We start from the raw sequence: 16,825 nt of genomic DNA, 5'->3' as shown, positions 1-16,825 counted from the left end.
AACGATGGGTGCCTACTTCCGTAAACCAAGTATTACTGGTATAAAACACCCTCTTTCCCTTGCAATAAGCTTTGTCTCTCAAAAACTACACACACACAGGAGATGTGTGTGTGTGTGTGTGTGTGTGTGTGTGTGGAAGGCACACAGACATCCAGACACGCCACCTTGCACGCACGCTTTTACTTACGTACATGACAAACATGTGTAAACTCACTTGCAGCTGGTGGGCGCTGTGGTGCAGTGGGTGAGGCCACTGCTGGGAGTCCTGTCTCCCGTGCTGGCATGTCAGTCTGAGGCCCAGCTACTCTGCTTTGGATCCAGGCCCCTAACTTTCCCGGGAAGGCAGCAGAGGACGCCTGATGGGTGTGGGCCTCTAGCGCTCACATGGAAAGCCCAGATGGAGTTCTGGGGTCTTGGCTGTGTCCTGGCCCAGCCCTGATTGTTTAGGCATTGGGGGAATGAACCAGTGGATGGAAATCTCTCTCCCTCCCCCCCTTCTCTCTCTCTCTCCCTCCCCCCCTCCCTCTCTCTCTGTCTCTCCCTACCTCTCTCTCTGTCACTCTTTCAATAAATCTCAAAAGAAACACGCTTTCTTACATCTATTCAAGATAACCTCACACTGACACACCAGGAATAGACCCAAAGAACGAGAGCAGGAGGCTGCTGAGGCTGGGTGGGGGTGGGGGGGCTGCATGGGCGGGCGGGTGGGGGACAGAGCGCCTGGGTGAAGAGGACGAAGTGATCCGGGCAAGCGAGTGGTCTCCTATCTGCCAAATATTTGATCTATGGGCCTCAGAGGCAGGTTTTCTCTGTTCTTTCGCTCCCGTTCCCTTCTCAGTTTTAAAGAGACCTGCTCTCTGAGCAAGAAGAAAAAGACCAAAAGAGAAGAGCTGTCGGAGAAGAGGATCCAAGAGGAATATGAAAAGCTGGGAGACATCAGGTAAAAAAAAAAAAAAAAAAAAAAAAAAGGAGCTAAATTAAAAACCAGCCGCCCCCGCTCCCCGCTCCCCGCTCCCCGCTCTGCTCCCCGCTGCCCGGCGGCGGGGTGGGGACCAGCAGGTAGAGTGAGCACAGAGGCCGCCTTGTTCTGGACAGCTCCCTGAGCTGGCAGGCATTTTCCACCGCTATGAATCCGGCCGTTTAGAAGGTGCTATTTAAGGCCAAGCCAAGCTGGCCCAGGTGGCGGCAGCCACCCTTCCCCTCCGCTGTATTCAGAGTGCAGGTGTGGGCCCAGTGTGGGGCGGCCAGAGAGGGCAGCGGAGGCGGGCACAGACGTCCCGTGGGCTCGCGCTGAGTCCCCTCGGGTCAGGACTCTTCCCGGTGCTCAGCTGCTCGCCTCCGGGGGATGCTCGGGCCATCTCTGCTCCTTTCCCGGGTACATTAGCATGAAGCTGGACTGGAAGTGGAGCATCCGGGACTTGAACTGGTGCTTTGATACAGGCTGTGGGCATTGCAGGCGGCGGCTTAACCCACTGGACGCAATGCTGACCCCATCATGATGCATTTTTTTTTTCACGCTTGTTGGGGCAAATTATATGTATTTTTGGTAAAACTTAGTCCTCCCGCTGGCACCGTTTCCGAGGGTGCCCATCCCACAGGCCTCTCCTCGGAGACTTTTAAACTGTCTTATGGATGGACAGAGCTCTGTCCTGTCTCCCTTCAGCCCTCGATTTCCCCAGGGACAGGGTTAATGCTACATCGTCCGGCATTGCTCACTCCTCTCCCAGATCACAGTGGCCAACCAGGGACTGTGTTTTATGCCTCGAGCATTGGAATTCTGAATGCAGGGGCTTCCGGAAGCAGAGTGAGAGAGTTACAAGAAGCGTCCGCATCCCTGGACTCTTTTCTGTGTTATTTTACAGCTACCCTGAAATGGTGACCGGATTCTTCTTCATCCTGATGACCGTGCTGTGGTTTACACGGGAGCCTGGCTTCGTCCCCGGCTGGGACTCTTTCTTTGAAAAGTAAGTGCTACCCTGTCCTCCACGGGAGCGGCTCCCTTCCCACATTCTCCAGGCTGTAAGCACTGGTGCCCCCTTCAGAGACTCGTGGGGCAGACACGCAGGCAGGAAGTATTTTGCTCCCTGGGGAACAAATGTTCTTTTCAGGGAGGGCTGTGGAGTGGAAGAAAATACAGTCTTTGGAGTCCCAGTCTGTGGCCGGGATCCGGTGCTGCCACCACCCAGCTGTGTGCCCTCCGTCGCATTACATAAGCCCCTGGCACGCTGGCTGCCTCACAGCCTGTTATGGGAGTTACAGTACACGTCTAGAAGGGGCCAGCTGCAAAGAGGATGTGGCCACGGGGTGGCTGCAGCCCGTGGGGCGAAGGAAGGCAGGCAGACACTAGCATGGTCCACACAGGCTCCCGAGCCACGCCTGCATGGTGCCCCGAGGGCCAGGGCCACACAGCACAGGCGCCAGCTCTCACGGGACACTCATGGCGCGGGGCCTGCATAGGAACGCAGGTTCATCTTCTTCTCTTCTCCTGACCCAAGCAACTCCTTAGCACTCCCTCTAGGACTCTCCCCATGGAAGTGCTCATACATTCACACTGAGACATCGGCCCCGGCTGGGCTGGGCCTCTGCATGTTCGCAGTTGCAAACTGAACCCACCGTGGATAGCGTGGCGATGAGCAGCCAGCAATAAGGTTGCCCTCGGTCTAAACTCGGCCCAGAAAAGAGGCGCTAAGCTCAGACTGCCCTGAGTCACAGCATCCCTCCCGGGGACGCCTGACCCTCCTCCTGCAGCCACGTTTCTCTTTGCTAGGAAAGGCTACCGCACGGACGCCACGGTCTCTGTCTTCCTGGGCTTCCTCCTCTTCCTCATCCCAGCGAAGAAGCCCTGCTTTGGGAGAAAGAGTGATGGTGAGAACAGGTTTAAGGGAAGAAGTCGGGACTGGCGCTAAACAAACGGTACTCAAGTCTGGATTTTCCAAATGAGGCTGCCCAAGGCCCGTCAGACTCCCCACGAAAGAGCGGAGGAGTCACGCCTAGGAAGGCGCAGTCGCCACAGACCCCGCGCATCAGTGTTCATAGGTTCTCTCTCTCTCTCTTTCCCTCCCCTCCTCTCCCCTCCTCTCCTCTCTCCTCTCCCTTCCCCTCCTCTCCTCTCCCCTCCTCTCCCCCTCCCCTCCCCTCGCCTCCTCTCCCCTCCTCTCCTCTCCCCTCCTCTCCCCTCCCCTCCTCTCCTCTCCCCTCCTCTCCCCCTCCCCTCCTCTCCTCTCCCCCTCCCCTCCCCTCCTCTCCCCTCCTCTCCCATCCTCTCCTCTCCTCTCCCCTCCCCTCCTCTCCCCTCCCCTCCTCTCCCCTCCTCTCCTCTCTCCTCTCCCTTCCCCTCCTCTCCTCTCCTCTCCTCTCCCCCTCCCCTCCCCTCCTCTCCTCTCCCCTCCCCTCCCCTCCTCTCCTCTCTCCTCTCCCTTTCCTTCCTCTCCTCTCCCCTCCTCTCCCCCTCCCCTCCCCTCCTCTCCTCTCCCCTCCTCTCCCCTCCTCTCCTCTCTCCTCTCCCTTCCCCTCCTCTCCTCTCCCCTCCTCTCCCCTTCCCCTCCCCTCCTCTCCCCTCCTCTCCTCTCCCCTCCTCTCCCCTCCTCTCCTCTCTCCTCTCCCTTCCCCTCCTCTCCTCTCCCCTCCTCTCCCCCTCCCCTCCCCTCGCCTCCTCTCCCCTCCCCTCCTCCCCTCTCCCCCTCCCCTCCCCTCCCCTCCTCTCCCCTCACCTCTTCTCCCCTCCCCTCCTCTCTCCCCTCCCCTCCTCTCCCCTCCCCTCCTCTCCTCTCCTCTCCCCCTCCCCTCCTCAACCTTCCCCTCCTCTCCCCTTCCCTCCTCTCCCCTCCTCTCCCCTCCCCTCCTCTCCTCTGCCCTCCTCTCCCCCTCCCCTCCTCTCCCCCTCCCCTCCTCCCCTCTCCCCCTCCCCTCCTCTCCCCTCACCTCTTCTCCCCTCCCCTCCTCTCTCCCCTCCCCTCCTCTCCCCTCCTCTCCCCCTCCCCTCCCTTCCCCTCCTCTCCTCTCCCCTCCCCTCCCCTCCTCTCCCCCTCCCCTCCCCTCCCCTCCTCTCCTCTCCCCTCCTCTCCCCCTCCCCTCCCCTCCCCTCCTCTCCCCTCCCCTCCTCTCCCTCTCCCCTCCCCTCCCCTCCTCTCCCCCTCCCCTCCCCTCCTCTCCTCTCCCCTCCCCTCCCCTCCCCTCCCCCCCTCCTCTCCTCTCCCCTCCTCTCCCCCTCCCCTCCCCTCCCCTCCTCTCCCCTCCCCTCCTCTCTCCTCCCCTCCCCCCTCCCCCTCCCCTCCTCCCCTCCTCCCCTCTTCTCTTCTCCCCCTCCCCTCCCCTCCCTTCCCCTCCCCTCCCCTCTCCTCTCCTCCTGCCTCTGTCTCCCTGCGCTCCAGGGGACAAGGAGCCGCCCTCCGCAAAGACAGAGCCCATCATCACCTGGAAGGACTTCCAAAAGACCATGCCCTGGGAGATTGTCATCCTGGTCGGGGGAGGCTACGCCCTGGCTTCGGGTAGCAAGGTAAGAGTGCTGTTCTGCTCAGCCAGCTGCTGTCCCGGGCCTTCCAGCCCTGGGAGGAAAGGGCGCGGGAGCAAGGGAGAGGTGACGGCTCCTGTCCCAGGAACAGGCAGAGCAGGGCAGGGCGGGCGTGCTGTCTTGCCCTCCGCCGGGAACAGCCTCAGATCAGCTGCGGGGCGGGATGTGGCGCCCGGACAGGCAGGCGAAAGGCTCATTTCTGGGTTGTGTAGCCCTCATCCCCCGGGTTGAGGGAGGGGAGACTGGTCACTCAGGGCGCAGCCGCCCCAGATGAGTTGTCTTTCATTCCGTTCATATGCACAGACTGAGGCCTTTGGGAGGATCTTCACTAACATTCATTCAAATGCTTCTTGATTTCCTGGTTGGGATGAGATGGGGAAGGAGGAACTGAAGGAGTCAGGTTATGGTTCTGGCGGTTTCTCCCTGCGCCTTCTCTCCCTGCGCTAACCCATTCTACACGGGCTTCGCTTTTCTCTTCATCGTGAGCCTGGATGCTGTGCACCCTTGAGAACGAGGGCTCAGAACCCTACCCTGGGAAGGAACCCTGGAGGATGCTGGGTTCCTCCTAGCCACGTGAGATTTCCCTCCGTGATCCCCCTGGCTGGACCACCTCCGACGCGGGGCACACCCTGGACAGGGTCCAAGAAATACTCCCTTTCAGCCCAGATCTTCCACATGAAGAACCCTCTCCTGGGTAATCAATAGTAAAGCCACAAAAAGTTACTCGGTCTTTGTCTCCAACCAAAGCTCCCTAGCTCCTTTATTCTTTCCTTATAGAAACAGCGACCCCTTACCCTCCCTATTAAGGATTTAAAAAAACTAAGATCTCCTTCATTTTTAAAAATAATTTTGCAGTGTAATTTTATAGTTTATTTCAAATTATGGCATTAAGTGGTTCTGCTGGAAAAAATAGTTGCCCCTAAATTATTTCACTTTACTTATAACAAGTATAATTTAGATACCGTGGGAATAAAACTCTACTCCTTTATAAAATGCGCTGTTTCCACTCAACTGATTGCTTTTCCTCCCTTGCTTTTGTCCAATGAGCTGGACGTGTTACAAAAGGGAACGATTACAGAGTTCCTGCAGGCCCTGAGCCCCTGTAGCAACCATTACTTGATGCTGTTTCACATATTGGTTAACTCAGTCAGTTGAAAGAAAAAGGGAAGAAAAGTTCTCCAAGGTGAGATGGCTACAACAGAGAGAATTCTGAAGGGCTTTGGTCATCCGTTGTCTACCAGCTTGCCACGGGGTGGCCAGAGTACTGTAGAGATCAAATGAGTTGCTGTTGAATTTGGAAAAGAGGAGAAAGTTGCCTGCTGATAATGTAGTGAGGGCTGACTTTACTATTGGAACGTGTGTAGCGGGATTGACAGCTTGAGGAATCGTAAAATGCTTCTCCTTGCTTTCTGCCCCTACCCCCTGTCTCTTTAGTGCATCTGCAGTCTCTAGGGTACCACAGGAAAAGGCAGAAGTCGGGGAGAAGAAAGGGATGGAGGGAGAATGCATACGGCATCCTGGGGCTTTTGTGAGTGCAAAAACTCAACAGTGCCCCTCACTGTTTAGGGAGGACATCCTGGAAGTGAACATCTTCCAGCCCAATGAATGATTTGAGTGGGAATATGCATTTATTTGAATGTGGGCGTGTAAATGTTCTTGATGGCAAAGGTTCCCAGTGGGCAATGTGCCTTCAGATGAGCACTAGCAGATGGCAGATCCTGATGTCTCCAGGAGGGGATCTGAAAGTAAACCAAGCCAGGAGGGAGGTACCTCCCCCACCCAATGCCAATAGATGCTTCATCCCTGTCTTCTTTATTACTCAGGTAAACCTTCTGATGTTCAGCCCTGCCCTTTCTTACCCAAAGAAGAAATCACAAAACATTACTACTATCCAAAGCTGTTGATAATTTTTTTCCCTTTCTTAGGTGATAAGAAAAATGAATTTCAAAACAGAACAAAGGATTACATTCAAAGTTCACTGTTGAGTTCACACATAGAGTGAGGAGAACCTGAAGAAAGAGCAATGACACAGCAGACTCATAGAATCACAAATGCTCTAAACAGCACTCTGGCCTTAGAATCAGCCCTTAAGGCATTCAGATCTGACTAAAAAGCCCATGAGAGTATTTCAGGCATGGAAAGCCAAGACTCTGTGGCAAAAAATGACCTACATGAAAGATCTCTGTGAGTGAGATCCCAATGGAAAGAAGGGGCCATCAAAGAAGGATGTACCTTTCTCTGAAGGGAGGACAGAACTTCCACTTTGATTATGGCCTTGTCTAAATAAGGTTGGAATCTGTGAACTCAAGAGGCTTCCATAGCCTTGGCAGCTCATGACAAGAGCCTCGGGTGATTACTGACGCCATAAATAAGAGTGTCAGTTGTTAAATCAACAATGGGAGTCACCGTGCACTTACTCCCCATGTAGGATCTCTGTCCTTAATGTGTTGTACTATGAGAATTAATGGTAAAACTCGTTTTCAAACAGGACTTTATACTTTGTGTGTCTGTGTGGGTGCAATCTGTTGAAATTTTTACTTAGTACAGAGTTGATTTTCTGTATATAAAGATAATTAAAAATGAATGAAGAATGGGATAGGAGAGGGAGTAAGAGATGGGATGGTTTGTGGGTGGGAGGGTGGTTATGGGGGGAAGAACCGCTATAATCCAAAAGTTGTACTTTCAAAATTTATATTTATTAAATAAAAGTTCTCTATTAAAAAAAAAAAAGAACAGTGACATTGACGTTGAGGAGTAAAGTTCTCCACCCCTGCCAAGACACCATAGCAGAGCCCTAAGACGATGCATGGCTTTTGGCGGGGAGGGGTCTCCGTGACCCTTGATTCATACAGCGGGAAACCCAAAGTCTGAATATGGTGCAATTATGAAAAAGGATTTTCTGGGCTACAAAAGCAGTCTCCAGCCGGACTGAACATAAACACACTGGGTGACCCCCGCTGGCCCCTGCAGTGGCGTCCCGGCCTTCAGAAACCTAGGAGTTGAGTTTGGAGCACACTCGCCCACCGTCCCTCTGTCACCTTCTCTCCCTGCAGAGCTCGGGCCTCTCCACCTGGATAGGCCAGCAGATGTTGTCCCTGAGCAGCCTCCCGCCCTGGGCTGTCACCCTGCTGGCCTGTATCCTGGTGTCCATTGTCACCGAGTTTGTGAGCAACCCGGCCACCATTACCATCTTCCTGCCCATCCTGTGCAGCCTGGTGAGTAGAGCGGGGCTCCCAGACGCCCACATGGGCTCTCCCAGGGGCCTGCAGCGGCTAGCCTGCTTCGGGGCACGGCCTCCGTGGCTTCCTCTCCCCTGCCCGCTGCCCACAGCCTTTACAGACTGCTGTTCAAATGATAATTCTGAAAATGACCTTTACCAGAGAGACATGGATATGTGAGAAAATCATAGTTCTAGAAATTCTGTTTCAAAGGAGTAGGACTTGTTCAGGGGACAGCCCTGAACAGAAACTAAGGATGGATAAAATAACCTGAACACCCTAGAAATCCAGTTCTCATAATCATCACCAACCCTGCTCTCCTGAGACTAGATCTAACCGTAGGGCCGGGGAGAGAGCCACAGAAAATGCAGGCAAAATAGACATGCTACAAAGACTGGGAACACAGCTCTAACGGTTTCATTCCTCCCAGAGGTTCTGAGGACTGGCAGCAAGGCCAGCCTCAGGCCCGTTTGTTAGGCATGGACCAGGGGAGGCAACAGCTGCCAGATCCCAGCCTGGCCAAGCAGCCCCGAAGGCCATGCACCTGCTCCTAAGCTGCACCTGTCCCATTCTGTGACATGAATGAACCCAGGAAATGAAGGCGCCCCCCGCCCCCACCTCGCTCATTGCTCAGGCGTCTCCAACTCCTCCCTGCTGCCATCTTGCTTGTGTGCGCACAGGGGTACACTTTGTGACAACATGGCAGCACTGAGAGTAGGACCATCAGTTCAAATCCCATCTAAGGAAGTTACACGGGTTGGGGGAACAACACAACCTTAGTTCTGTACCCCAAAGGTAAGCAGCTTAGTCCTGGCATATTTGTTCCAAGAAAGGATTCCTCAGCTGAAGAAAACATTAGCAGTTTAAGAAGCACTTTCTCAGAACAGCACCAAAACCCCAGCACCCTCCTAGGAAGCAGGAAGCCTGTTTGCACGGGAAGCGAGTGAGCGGCATCAGCCCTCGGCGCTGTCAAGCGCACTGCGTACCCGGAGGGCAGGGACCTGCCCACCGCCAGCCCGTGCTGTCTGGCTCAGTCCACACCAAGCTGTCCCTTACAGCACATTCATGGCTGTTCAGCCCCGGAACTCCAGCCCAGGGTCAACGTCAATGTTTCTGTGGGTCCTCTCTTCCAGTCCGAAACGCTGCACATCAACCCGCTCTACACCCTTATCCCGGTCACCATGTGCATCTCCTTCGCAGTGATGCTGCCCGTGGGCAACCCTCCCAACGCCATCGTCTACAGCTACGGGCACTGCCAGATCAAAGACATGGTGAGTGGAGGCGGGGACGGACGGCTGCACCGCCCCGTCCCCGAGCGGTGACACTGCTCGGCCAACACCCAGTCCCGCGTGTCACACACAGCGGGGACTGTACGAAAGGTTTTGCTTGGTCCATCAACACCAGGAATAGTGACAGTGTGTTCTCCCCGGTCCTCAGTGGACGAAAGCTGGGAGCAGACCCAGGCGGGGACAGTCCCAGGAGGCATGAGCTTGCACAGGTCTTTGCCTCTGTTTCTTCACTGCACTGGTGGGGATACTCGTTCAGACAGCTGCTGGCTTGCTTACTGCACAAGCACGAGAGACTGCCTGACTCTAGGGAGCAAGGTGTCTTGTGGGAACAAGATGCGTGTGCCAGCTCGCCCTTAGCAAGCAGCCCTGGAGCCACAGTGGCGAGATCAGCCGCCACAGTGCTGCCCTGCATTCCCAGTGTGACTCACAGAGAGACCCGAGTGGGCATGGCCAGCCTCCCTCCTTCCTCTGCCTGTATTCACTGCGGAGGCTGGGGAGAGGAGGGAAAATCCTACCGTCATGGGGCCTATCTGATGAGGGCCTGTCCACCCTCGATGAGGAGTTTCACGGGAGGCCTCGCTGGCTCTCAGCGCCCAGTGAGATTTCAGAGGACAGGACGTGTCAGGCTGGTGACAACATCCAGGCCCTTCCCATCATTCAAACGTGTACGTCACCAGCGCTGCTTCAGGAAGGGAAGAGTGTGGCGCTCACTCTCCCGCTGTCTTACTGCTCAACCCTCAGTCTGCCCACCCTGAGCTTGGCCTCGCCTGCTGGGAGCCCCCTCTGCGCGCCCTGTACCCTTTACCCTAGAGTCTGAGTCGAGACAGTCATTCCCAAAGGCACTGGATGACAGGTGAGCCAGGCCTGTTCCAGTGCCAGCTTGGGCACTGACTCAACACCTTCCGGCTCCTCATCTGACACGTGGTTTCAACCAGCTGCTCCGTGCACCCCCTTTCCGCTCTGAAGGACCTCACTGTAGCTCCCCTGGAACCCACCCCTCCCCTCTGCTGGGAAACAGCAGTTCTCCTGGCCCAAAGGCCCGGGCTCCAGCCAGACAGCGGGAGAGCGAGCACATGTCTAGTCATTCACTTGGGACAACTTCCCAGGATCCATTTTTCCTCTTCCAATTTTCCCAACTGAGCGCCAGCGAGTAGAACTGTCTGGGCTACATGCTACAAGCATGGTCACCCTTGGAGGGATGCTGTGCCGCTGACTGTACGCACGTTTCCGTCCGGCCCTGGCTCTGCCATGTCACCATCCCTCACACCCACTTCAGCCTGGCTCAGTGCCATACATGGCAGAAATGAGGTGTGGTTTCCTCCAGGTAGCAGGCCTGTGTCACCGTCCAGTGAGCAGAGCATCCCACCTGTTCACCCAGGTGAATCCAGAGTGTGTTATCTCCATGGGCTGTACCTTACGGGGTACAAAAAAAAAAAAAAAAAAAAAATGCCAGCAGTGGCAGGAGCTTCACATAATAGACCCCCTCCCATAAGCTCTCTAGCATCTAAGAGGTCCTGCTTTGTAGAGATCCATTTAACTTTAACACGCTTCCCAGCTATTGAGCTGCAGAACTAAGTCCCCATTCCACAGATCTCATACCTTCTGGGCTTCCACTCTACATAGAGTGCTGCGATCAAGAAGTGGAGACGATTCTAATCGCCCCTCCCCAGCCCCCCAGCCTTCCCAGTCCTTCCATCCTGTGCCACCCAGAAAACAGGAGACGACAATGCCCAGTAGGCAGCAACTGGACAAATGAGGGCCAAGCGGGTGGAGCAAGGCTTAGCCCGCAGACCCAGGCAGGGACAGCCTGGGGGCCCGTGATGCCGCCCGGCCAGAGACTAGGGTGTACTGATTTGTGTCTCGCAGGTGAAAGCTGGCCTGGGAGTCAACGTCATTGGCCTGGTGATAGTGATGGTGGCCATCAACACCTGGGGAGTTAGCCTCTTCCACTTGGACACTTTTCCAGCCTGGGCTAAAGTCGGTAACATCACTGATCAGGCCTAACACAGGTGGACAAACTGGCCAGAGCGACGGAGCTGCGTGGGAAGAAAGACTCTAGGAGCTCATGCCTGGGGGAACCCTCCCCCCACCACCACAAGATTCCTCGGGTGATGGACAGGCCCCCTCCCGCCTCCAGCACGCGGACACGTCCTCGGCACTGGCGTCTTCTCTCCCTCCCTCCCTAGGACCACAGCCCGAGAGAACCCAGTGTTCCCACTTCCCGAACCTCGTCTGTCTGATCCCTTCTTTCTGAAATCAAGAAAAGCCTGTCCGCACTGCCCTTCAGAGACTAAGCGAAGTAGGCCTTGCACACAGACCACCCCCCGGGTTCGATGTCCTTGCTGCCGTCTTAGGAGTTAAGGAGCTATCCAAAACTTCCCACCCGGGCAGGGAGGGAGACCGGTGACATCTCTTCGGGGAAAAGCTTGCCCCGAACTTGAGATGTCTCAAGGGCTTCCCACCCTACGATCTCCCCATGAAGAGGCCACTCCTTGTAGGTCCTCTTTGTGGCCATCAGTTCTCTCATCATTAGTCTGATTCCCTTTTAAGCATCTCTCTCCAGTGGCTCCCCTTTACCTGGGCACCGAATTCCTGAGAAGAAGTAGCGTTCCCCTTCAGAAAGAGCCTGGTGGTATCTTTGTCAAAGGAAAAGGAAGCCGAGAAAGAAGACACACTGAGATTAGCATCTCTCGCCACCCATCACTAACCCAACACCGCACGTGCTGGGAGGGAGGAGATCAAAGCTATGATGAAAACCGTGGCACTGTTAGTGGTAGCAGCTTGGTTTGCTTCTGGGTTTAATGAGTGGTTTATCCCTGCAAAGATAAGAGGGCTAGGTATTATCCAAAGGTCCAAACACATTAGTCGCCTCCTACGTGTCAGTGAACGCCGTGAGGGGAGGGAAGATGTGTGCGTGTCACACAGCAAGCTCTAACCGTTCAATAAACGTTTCCCGTGAGAGAAGTCATTCTGGAAATTGAGGCTTCCTCCTTCCTCCTGAGGACCACGCCAGCTTCCCCAGGAGACGCCTGGACGCGGTTCTCAGTCCCTCCAGTTTGCTGGCGTCCTCACGCATTTCTGATTTCTACCCTCAGTTGCTTGCTAACTACATCTGATGGGAAAAGGGAGTCCCCTGAGGTCCCTGCATTGTTCGGGTTGAGTTACTGTTGATGCCAAGTGCAGCTTTCTCACAGTTTATCGATAAAGCCACTCCCGTGGTTCCTCAGCTGTCTCTGGGTCAAGTTTCTTGTTTGCCAGTCAGTACCTGCACTCCTCAACTACACAATGTGAATGACCGGGTTTCACCAAGAACACTGCTGCTTCTGCTGTCAAATTAGCCAATATTTGGTCATTCACAACAGTCACAACCCCCGAGGCCAAAATAACTATCACTATTAAGCACGTTATAACAAGTCTGATTGAGTTGGCATCTCTATAGTCATCTTGTTTTACAATGTTCGAAACAGCGTGTTCCTGATGTTGTCATATTTCTGGCCCACTCAGGATTCAGAGCCCTCCGACAGTAAGAGAAAGGTACAGATAAGATCCTGGGGTACAAGAACTAAGAAGAAAAGCTGACTCAGTAGCAGTGGACTCAGAATCACCAGCCACGTTCAGTCCTGAAAGCCTGACTCACTCCTCAGGGGAGGCAGCATCACTCCCTGGCAAGTGCTGCCAGCGCCCCGCCCCGCCGCGCCAGCTCGGAAAGCCCTTTACCCCAGCCTAGGCCGTGGGCTGCGCTCAAGAACAGCCCTGTCCGTCCCGAGTCAGAGATGCAGGCGGACACCACTGAGCACTCCAGTGTCAGGAAGTGACAGACTGATGGCTCCGTCATCTACAATCACTCCACCCCTAGATAATGTCTAGCTCTTCTTGGTAATCTTGTGTTGTCTCCTGCAAATACATAATTGGATTTTGATCTTATCATATCACACTATATGGGTGGAAAAGCAGTAAATGATCATTTTATACTAGCTCGCTTTTCAGATGAAACTGGTAGCCAAACAGTAACATCTTCCTCTCAAGTCAGTACTAATCAAATCTTAGTCAAAGCAGCCTTTGAAGTCACCCATGAAGTATATAACATGTACTCTTTTACATTAGCATTGACACCTCACAAAGACTCGCTTGCCATCGCTTAATAACAACAAAGTTCTGGTTTTCCCTCCAGAGACAGAACAGAGCGCTGATTCTTCAGCTGAACACCAAGTATACACGTTGGCCCGTCCTTCAGGTTCCACATTGGCAGATGCAACCAATGGTGGATCAAAGATATTTGTGGGAAAAAGAAAGACTGTGCTGACCACGCGCAGCCCTTGTTTTCTTGCCACTGTTCCCTGAATTACAAAGTACAATACCCACTGACATGGCATTTACAGTATCTCAGGTATCACAACAAATCTAGACACGGCTTAAAGGATATGAGAGGATGCACACAGGTTACCTGCAACTGTGCCTTTTTATATATGGGACTTGAGTATCTGCACATTGCAAGGTCCTAGAACCAATTCACCAGGGATACCAAAACAACTACAGTTGGCTTCACATTTGGGGACCACATCATTTGAGAAATACCTGGGCCGGCGCCGCGTCTCACTAGGCTAATCCTCCACCTAGCGGCGCCGGCACACCGGGTTCTAGTCCCGGTCGGGGCATCGGATTCTGTCCCGGTTGCCCCTCTACCAGGCCAGCTCTCTGCTGTGGCCAGGGAGTGCAGTGGAGGATGGCCCAAGTCCTTGGGCCCTGTACCCGCATGGGAGACCAGGAGAAGCACCTGGCTCCTGCCATCGGATCAGCGCAGTGTGCAGGCCGCAGCGCGGCGGCCATTGGAGGGTGAACCAACGGCAAAGGAAGACCTTTCTCTCTGTCTCTCTCTCTCACTGTCCACTCTGCCTGTCAAAAAAAAAAAAAAGAGAGAGAGAGAGAAATACCTCTAAGCACTAAGATCAGCTCAGTATTCCAAGATGCCTGAGCCATGACAACACAAAGGGACCTGAGACCAGAGTGTCCTCAATGAACACAACTGCCGGCACCAGTGATGGGCACACTTCTGTCCCGGTCGTGGCCAACCGCGGCAGGGACCCCAGCAGGCCCAGGACTCAGGTTTGCCAATGCTCCACCCTAGGCACTTTCCACAAATCTCACTCTTGTGTTATTTTTCTTCCCCAGTGCCCTCCAAAACACTCCATACGTTAAGTCTTCAGTGCTTGACTGAGTAGGCTGCTGCCAGGATTAGGGAAGGCACAAAGTGAACATAAGAAAGTCTAAGTGTTACAAACTGCCTATTAAGAGCAGGCAAGGTCTCAAACTATTTTCCCTTCACCACCCTGTTCCTTTCCACAAGGCAGAGCCCAAGTAAGTCTGTAGGGAAAAAAGGACTCACTCGTCTGCCTCAGGAATGGAAATGCTACGTGCAAAACCCAAGCCTGAAGTTTCAGGACAGACTCATTCGCTCCAGTACAGTATAGGGTGTTCCTTAAGGAGGAGGAACTCAAGAAAAGCATTGAAAAACCTGGGCGAGCTCAGCCGCAAGACAAACACCAGCACAGTGTCTAGGGAGGGAACTGCACGGCGGAAATGAAAACATTACGCGTGTGCACATAGGCTCTGTGAATCCCTATGGGCGGACAACTAGGAAAACCACATGCAGCTTTTCACACACAAAATAAAAACTGAATGAGTTTTCAAAAAGCATTAAAAGCTGCTCACAGTGGGTAACTGTTTGATTCCATGACATCAAATCAGAAGAAAAATCTAAAGATGTCAACTACTAACCTCAACTCATAAAATTCTGTCCCAGTGATAATTTTCAATAAGGAATTTTAAAAATCTCATCCTTTTGGTTTCATTTGGGACAGTCAGAGTTTAAGAATACTTCTTTAAAAGTTCAATGTACTTATTAAGTTTTCATCACTGGGGCCGGCGCTGTGGCACAGCAGGTCAAGCCTCCGCCTGCAAGGTCAGCATCCCATATGGACGCCGGTTCTAGACCTGGCTGCTCCACTTCCGATCCAGCTCCCTGCTAATGCACCTGGGAAAGCAGCAGAGGATGGCCCAAGTATCTGGGCCCCTGCATCCACGTGGGAGACCCAGCAGAAGCTCCTGGCCCTGGCCCAGCCCCAGCCGATACGGCCGTTTAGGGAGTAAACCAGCAGATGCAAGATCTGTCTCTCCTCCTCTCTCTGTAACTCTGCCTTTCAAGTAAATAAAAAAATAAATCTGTTAAGAAGTCTTCATCCCCAATCCTGATGTCCTCAACTTCCCATGGCAGAGTAATCCTCCTTTTATGGTCAGGTGTGGCAAAAAATTTTCTAAAATCACATTAGCAGCTGTCAAGGTCTTGAAGGAAAGGTGTGTGTCGTGTTTCTCCCCATGCTCCCCTGATCTGTGCGGCGAGCACTCCTGCCAAACACCCAGCAAGCGAGCCGCCATCCATGCCGCTACCGCGAGCTTTCCACCCCCCGGGCTTTCCAAATCTGCAGCTACTCCCTAAAATCTATGATGGTTCTGGGCTCTTCCAACACATGACTTGACTTGCCGAGAACTCCGAGCTCCCCTCCAGTGCCCTAAGAACAACTAAGGGGACGACGCCATGACGTCGCAGGTTAGGCCTCCGCCTGCAACACCGGCACCCCACACGGCTGCCCCACGCCTGATCCAGCTCCCCGTTAACGTGCCTGGGAAAGTAGCGGAAGATGGCCCCAGGCTCCTGGCTTCGGCCTGGCTCAGCCATCTGGGGAGTGAACCAGCAGACGGTCTCTCGGTCTTTCCTCCTCTAAAAAATAAAAAATAAAAACAACTAGGAGAAGGCAGCTGAACTTTAGAACACAGCCCACCTGTGTTCACTCCACAGCAGCTTACACGGTGGAGCTGCTAACTGGCTCCTACTGGCAAAACGAGGCCACCAACAAGGTTAAGGTCACTCTTGCGGGAAGCCTTAAGTCCCAATGAGCCCTGGTGACAGGGTGTAATACAAAGAGACTTTCTAAGCGATCTTTAGCCCCAAAGCGGCCACTCTGGGAAACCACGCATATAACAATGCTAACGTAACAACAACAAGGAATTCCTCTTTGGAAACAGCTTTCTAAGCCCCCAGCAATTGGAGTATCCTCATGGTACTAAACCTTTACCCTTGGAGGCTGCAGTTCACTCTAACAGTTCAGTCATTCAAGGTTAAATATGTCAGGTGGTCTGATCAAAGTAGATACTGTACATCTTCATCAGTAGCAAGCAACCACAGACCATGACAAATATTGCATGCTTCATACACTGGTTCCAAAAATAACTGCAGAAATGGCGAAAGTATTCTGGCCAAAAGCAACATGGCTGGATGAGTATCTTATTTATTGGATCATATGCAAAGCAAGAACCATATACGTTGTCCAATTATTTCTCATGAAAAGCCTATGAGGTAGGTAGGTGTTACGTCCACATCTTGCAGATAACGTAAGCTTCAGGAAGAATAAGTCATTTGCCTATTATCACTCTGTTAAGTAAGAACCCAAACCATAATGTGACCTTCATGTGTCACACAAAGACAACCATAACGGGGATAAAATTTATCTCCAAGTCTAAGAAATCCCCGTTCCCAAAGAGAAACAGAATCCTTCATGTTATCATCACACGTAGAATCAGTTTGTCACTGTGAAAACGGCGGTCTCTAAATAGCTCCAGCTGTCACGACTTCAGAAACGGCGTGATCAGAGAGGCCACCCAAAACCAAGCACCCAAGGAAAGGGGTATTCAATTTAATGCAAACACAGGACTTTACCTTGCAAGTATACGCTTGCGCTGACAGGTGTGCTAAC

The 16,825-nt window shown here is 53.4% G+C and overlaps 1 protein-coding gene across 1 annotated transcript in view; it reads left to right on the top strand.

Moving 5' to 3' along the window:
- SLC13A4 (solute carrier family 13 member 4) overlaps window positions 1-12,244 on the top strand; it is a 37,622-nt gene extending 25,378 nt beyond the window's left edge. The window contains exons 10-16 of the mRNA XM_070071338.1: window positions 839-940; window positions 1,863-1,964; window positions 2,768-2,865; window positions 4,371-4,495; window positions 7,564-7,725; window positions 8,862-8,999; window positions 10,884-12,244. Coding sequence (XP_069927439.1) covers window positions 839-940; window positions 1,863-1,964; window positions 2,768-2,865; window positions 4,371-4,495; window positions 7,564-7,725; window positions 8,862-8,999; window positions 10,884-11,021 — 865 coding nt within the window. The 3' untranslated portion in view covers window positions 11,022-12,244. The remainder of the gene's footprint in view (window positions 1-838; window positions 941-1,862; window positions 1,965-2,767; window positions 2,866-4,370; window positions 4,496-7,563; window positions 7,726-8,861; window positions 9,000-10,883) is intronic.
- The last annotated feature ends 4,581 nt before the right edge of the window (window positions 12,245-16,825 follow it).

This window comes from Oryctolagus cuniculus, chromosome 3 (assembly GCF_964237555.1).
Source record: "Oryctolagus cuniculus chromosome 3, mOryCun1.1, whole genome shotgun sequence".
Classification (NCBI taxonomy): Eukaryota; Metazoa; Chordata; class Mammalia; order Lagomorpha; family Leporidae; genus Oryctolagus; species Oryctolagus cuniculus.
Note: the sequence above shows the minus strand (reverse complement) of the source record. Positions and strands in the feature narration are given on the sequence as shown.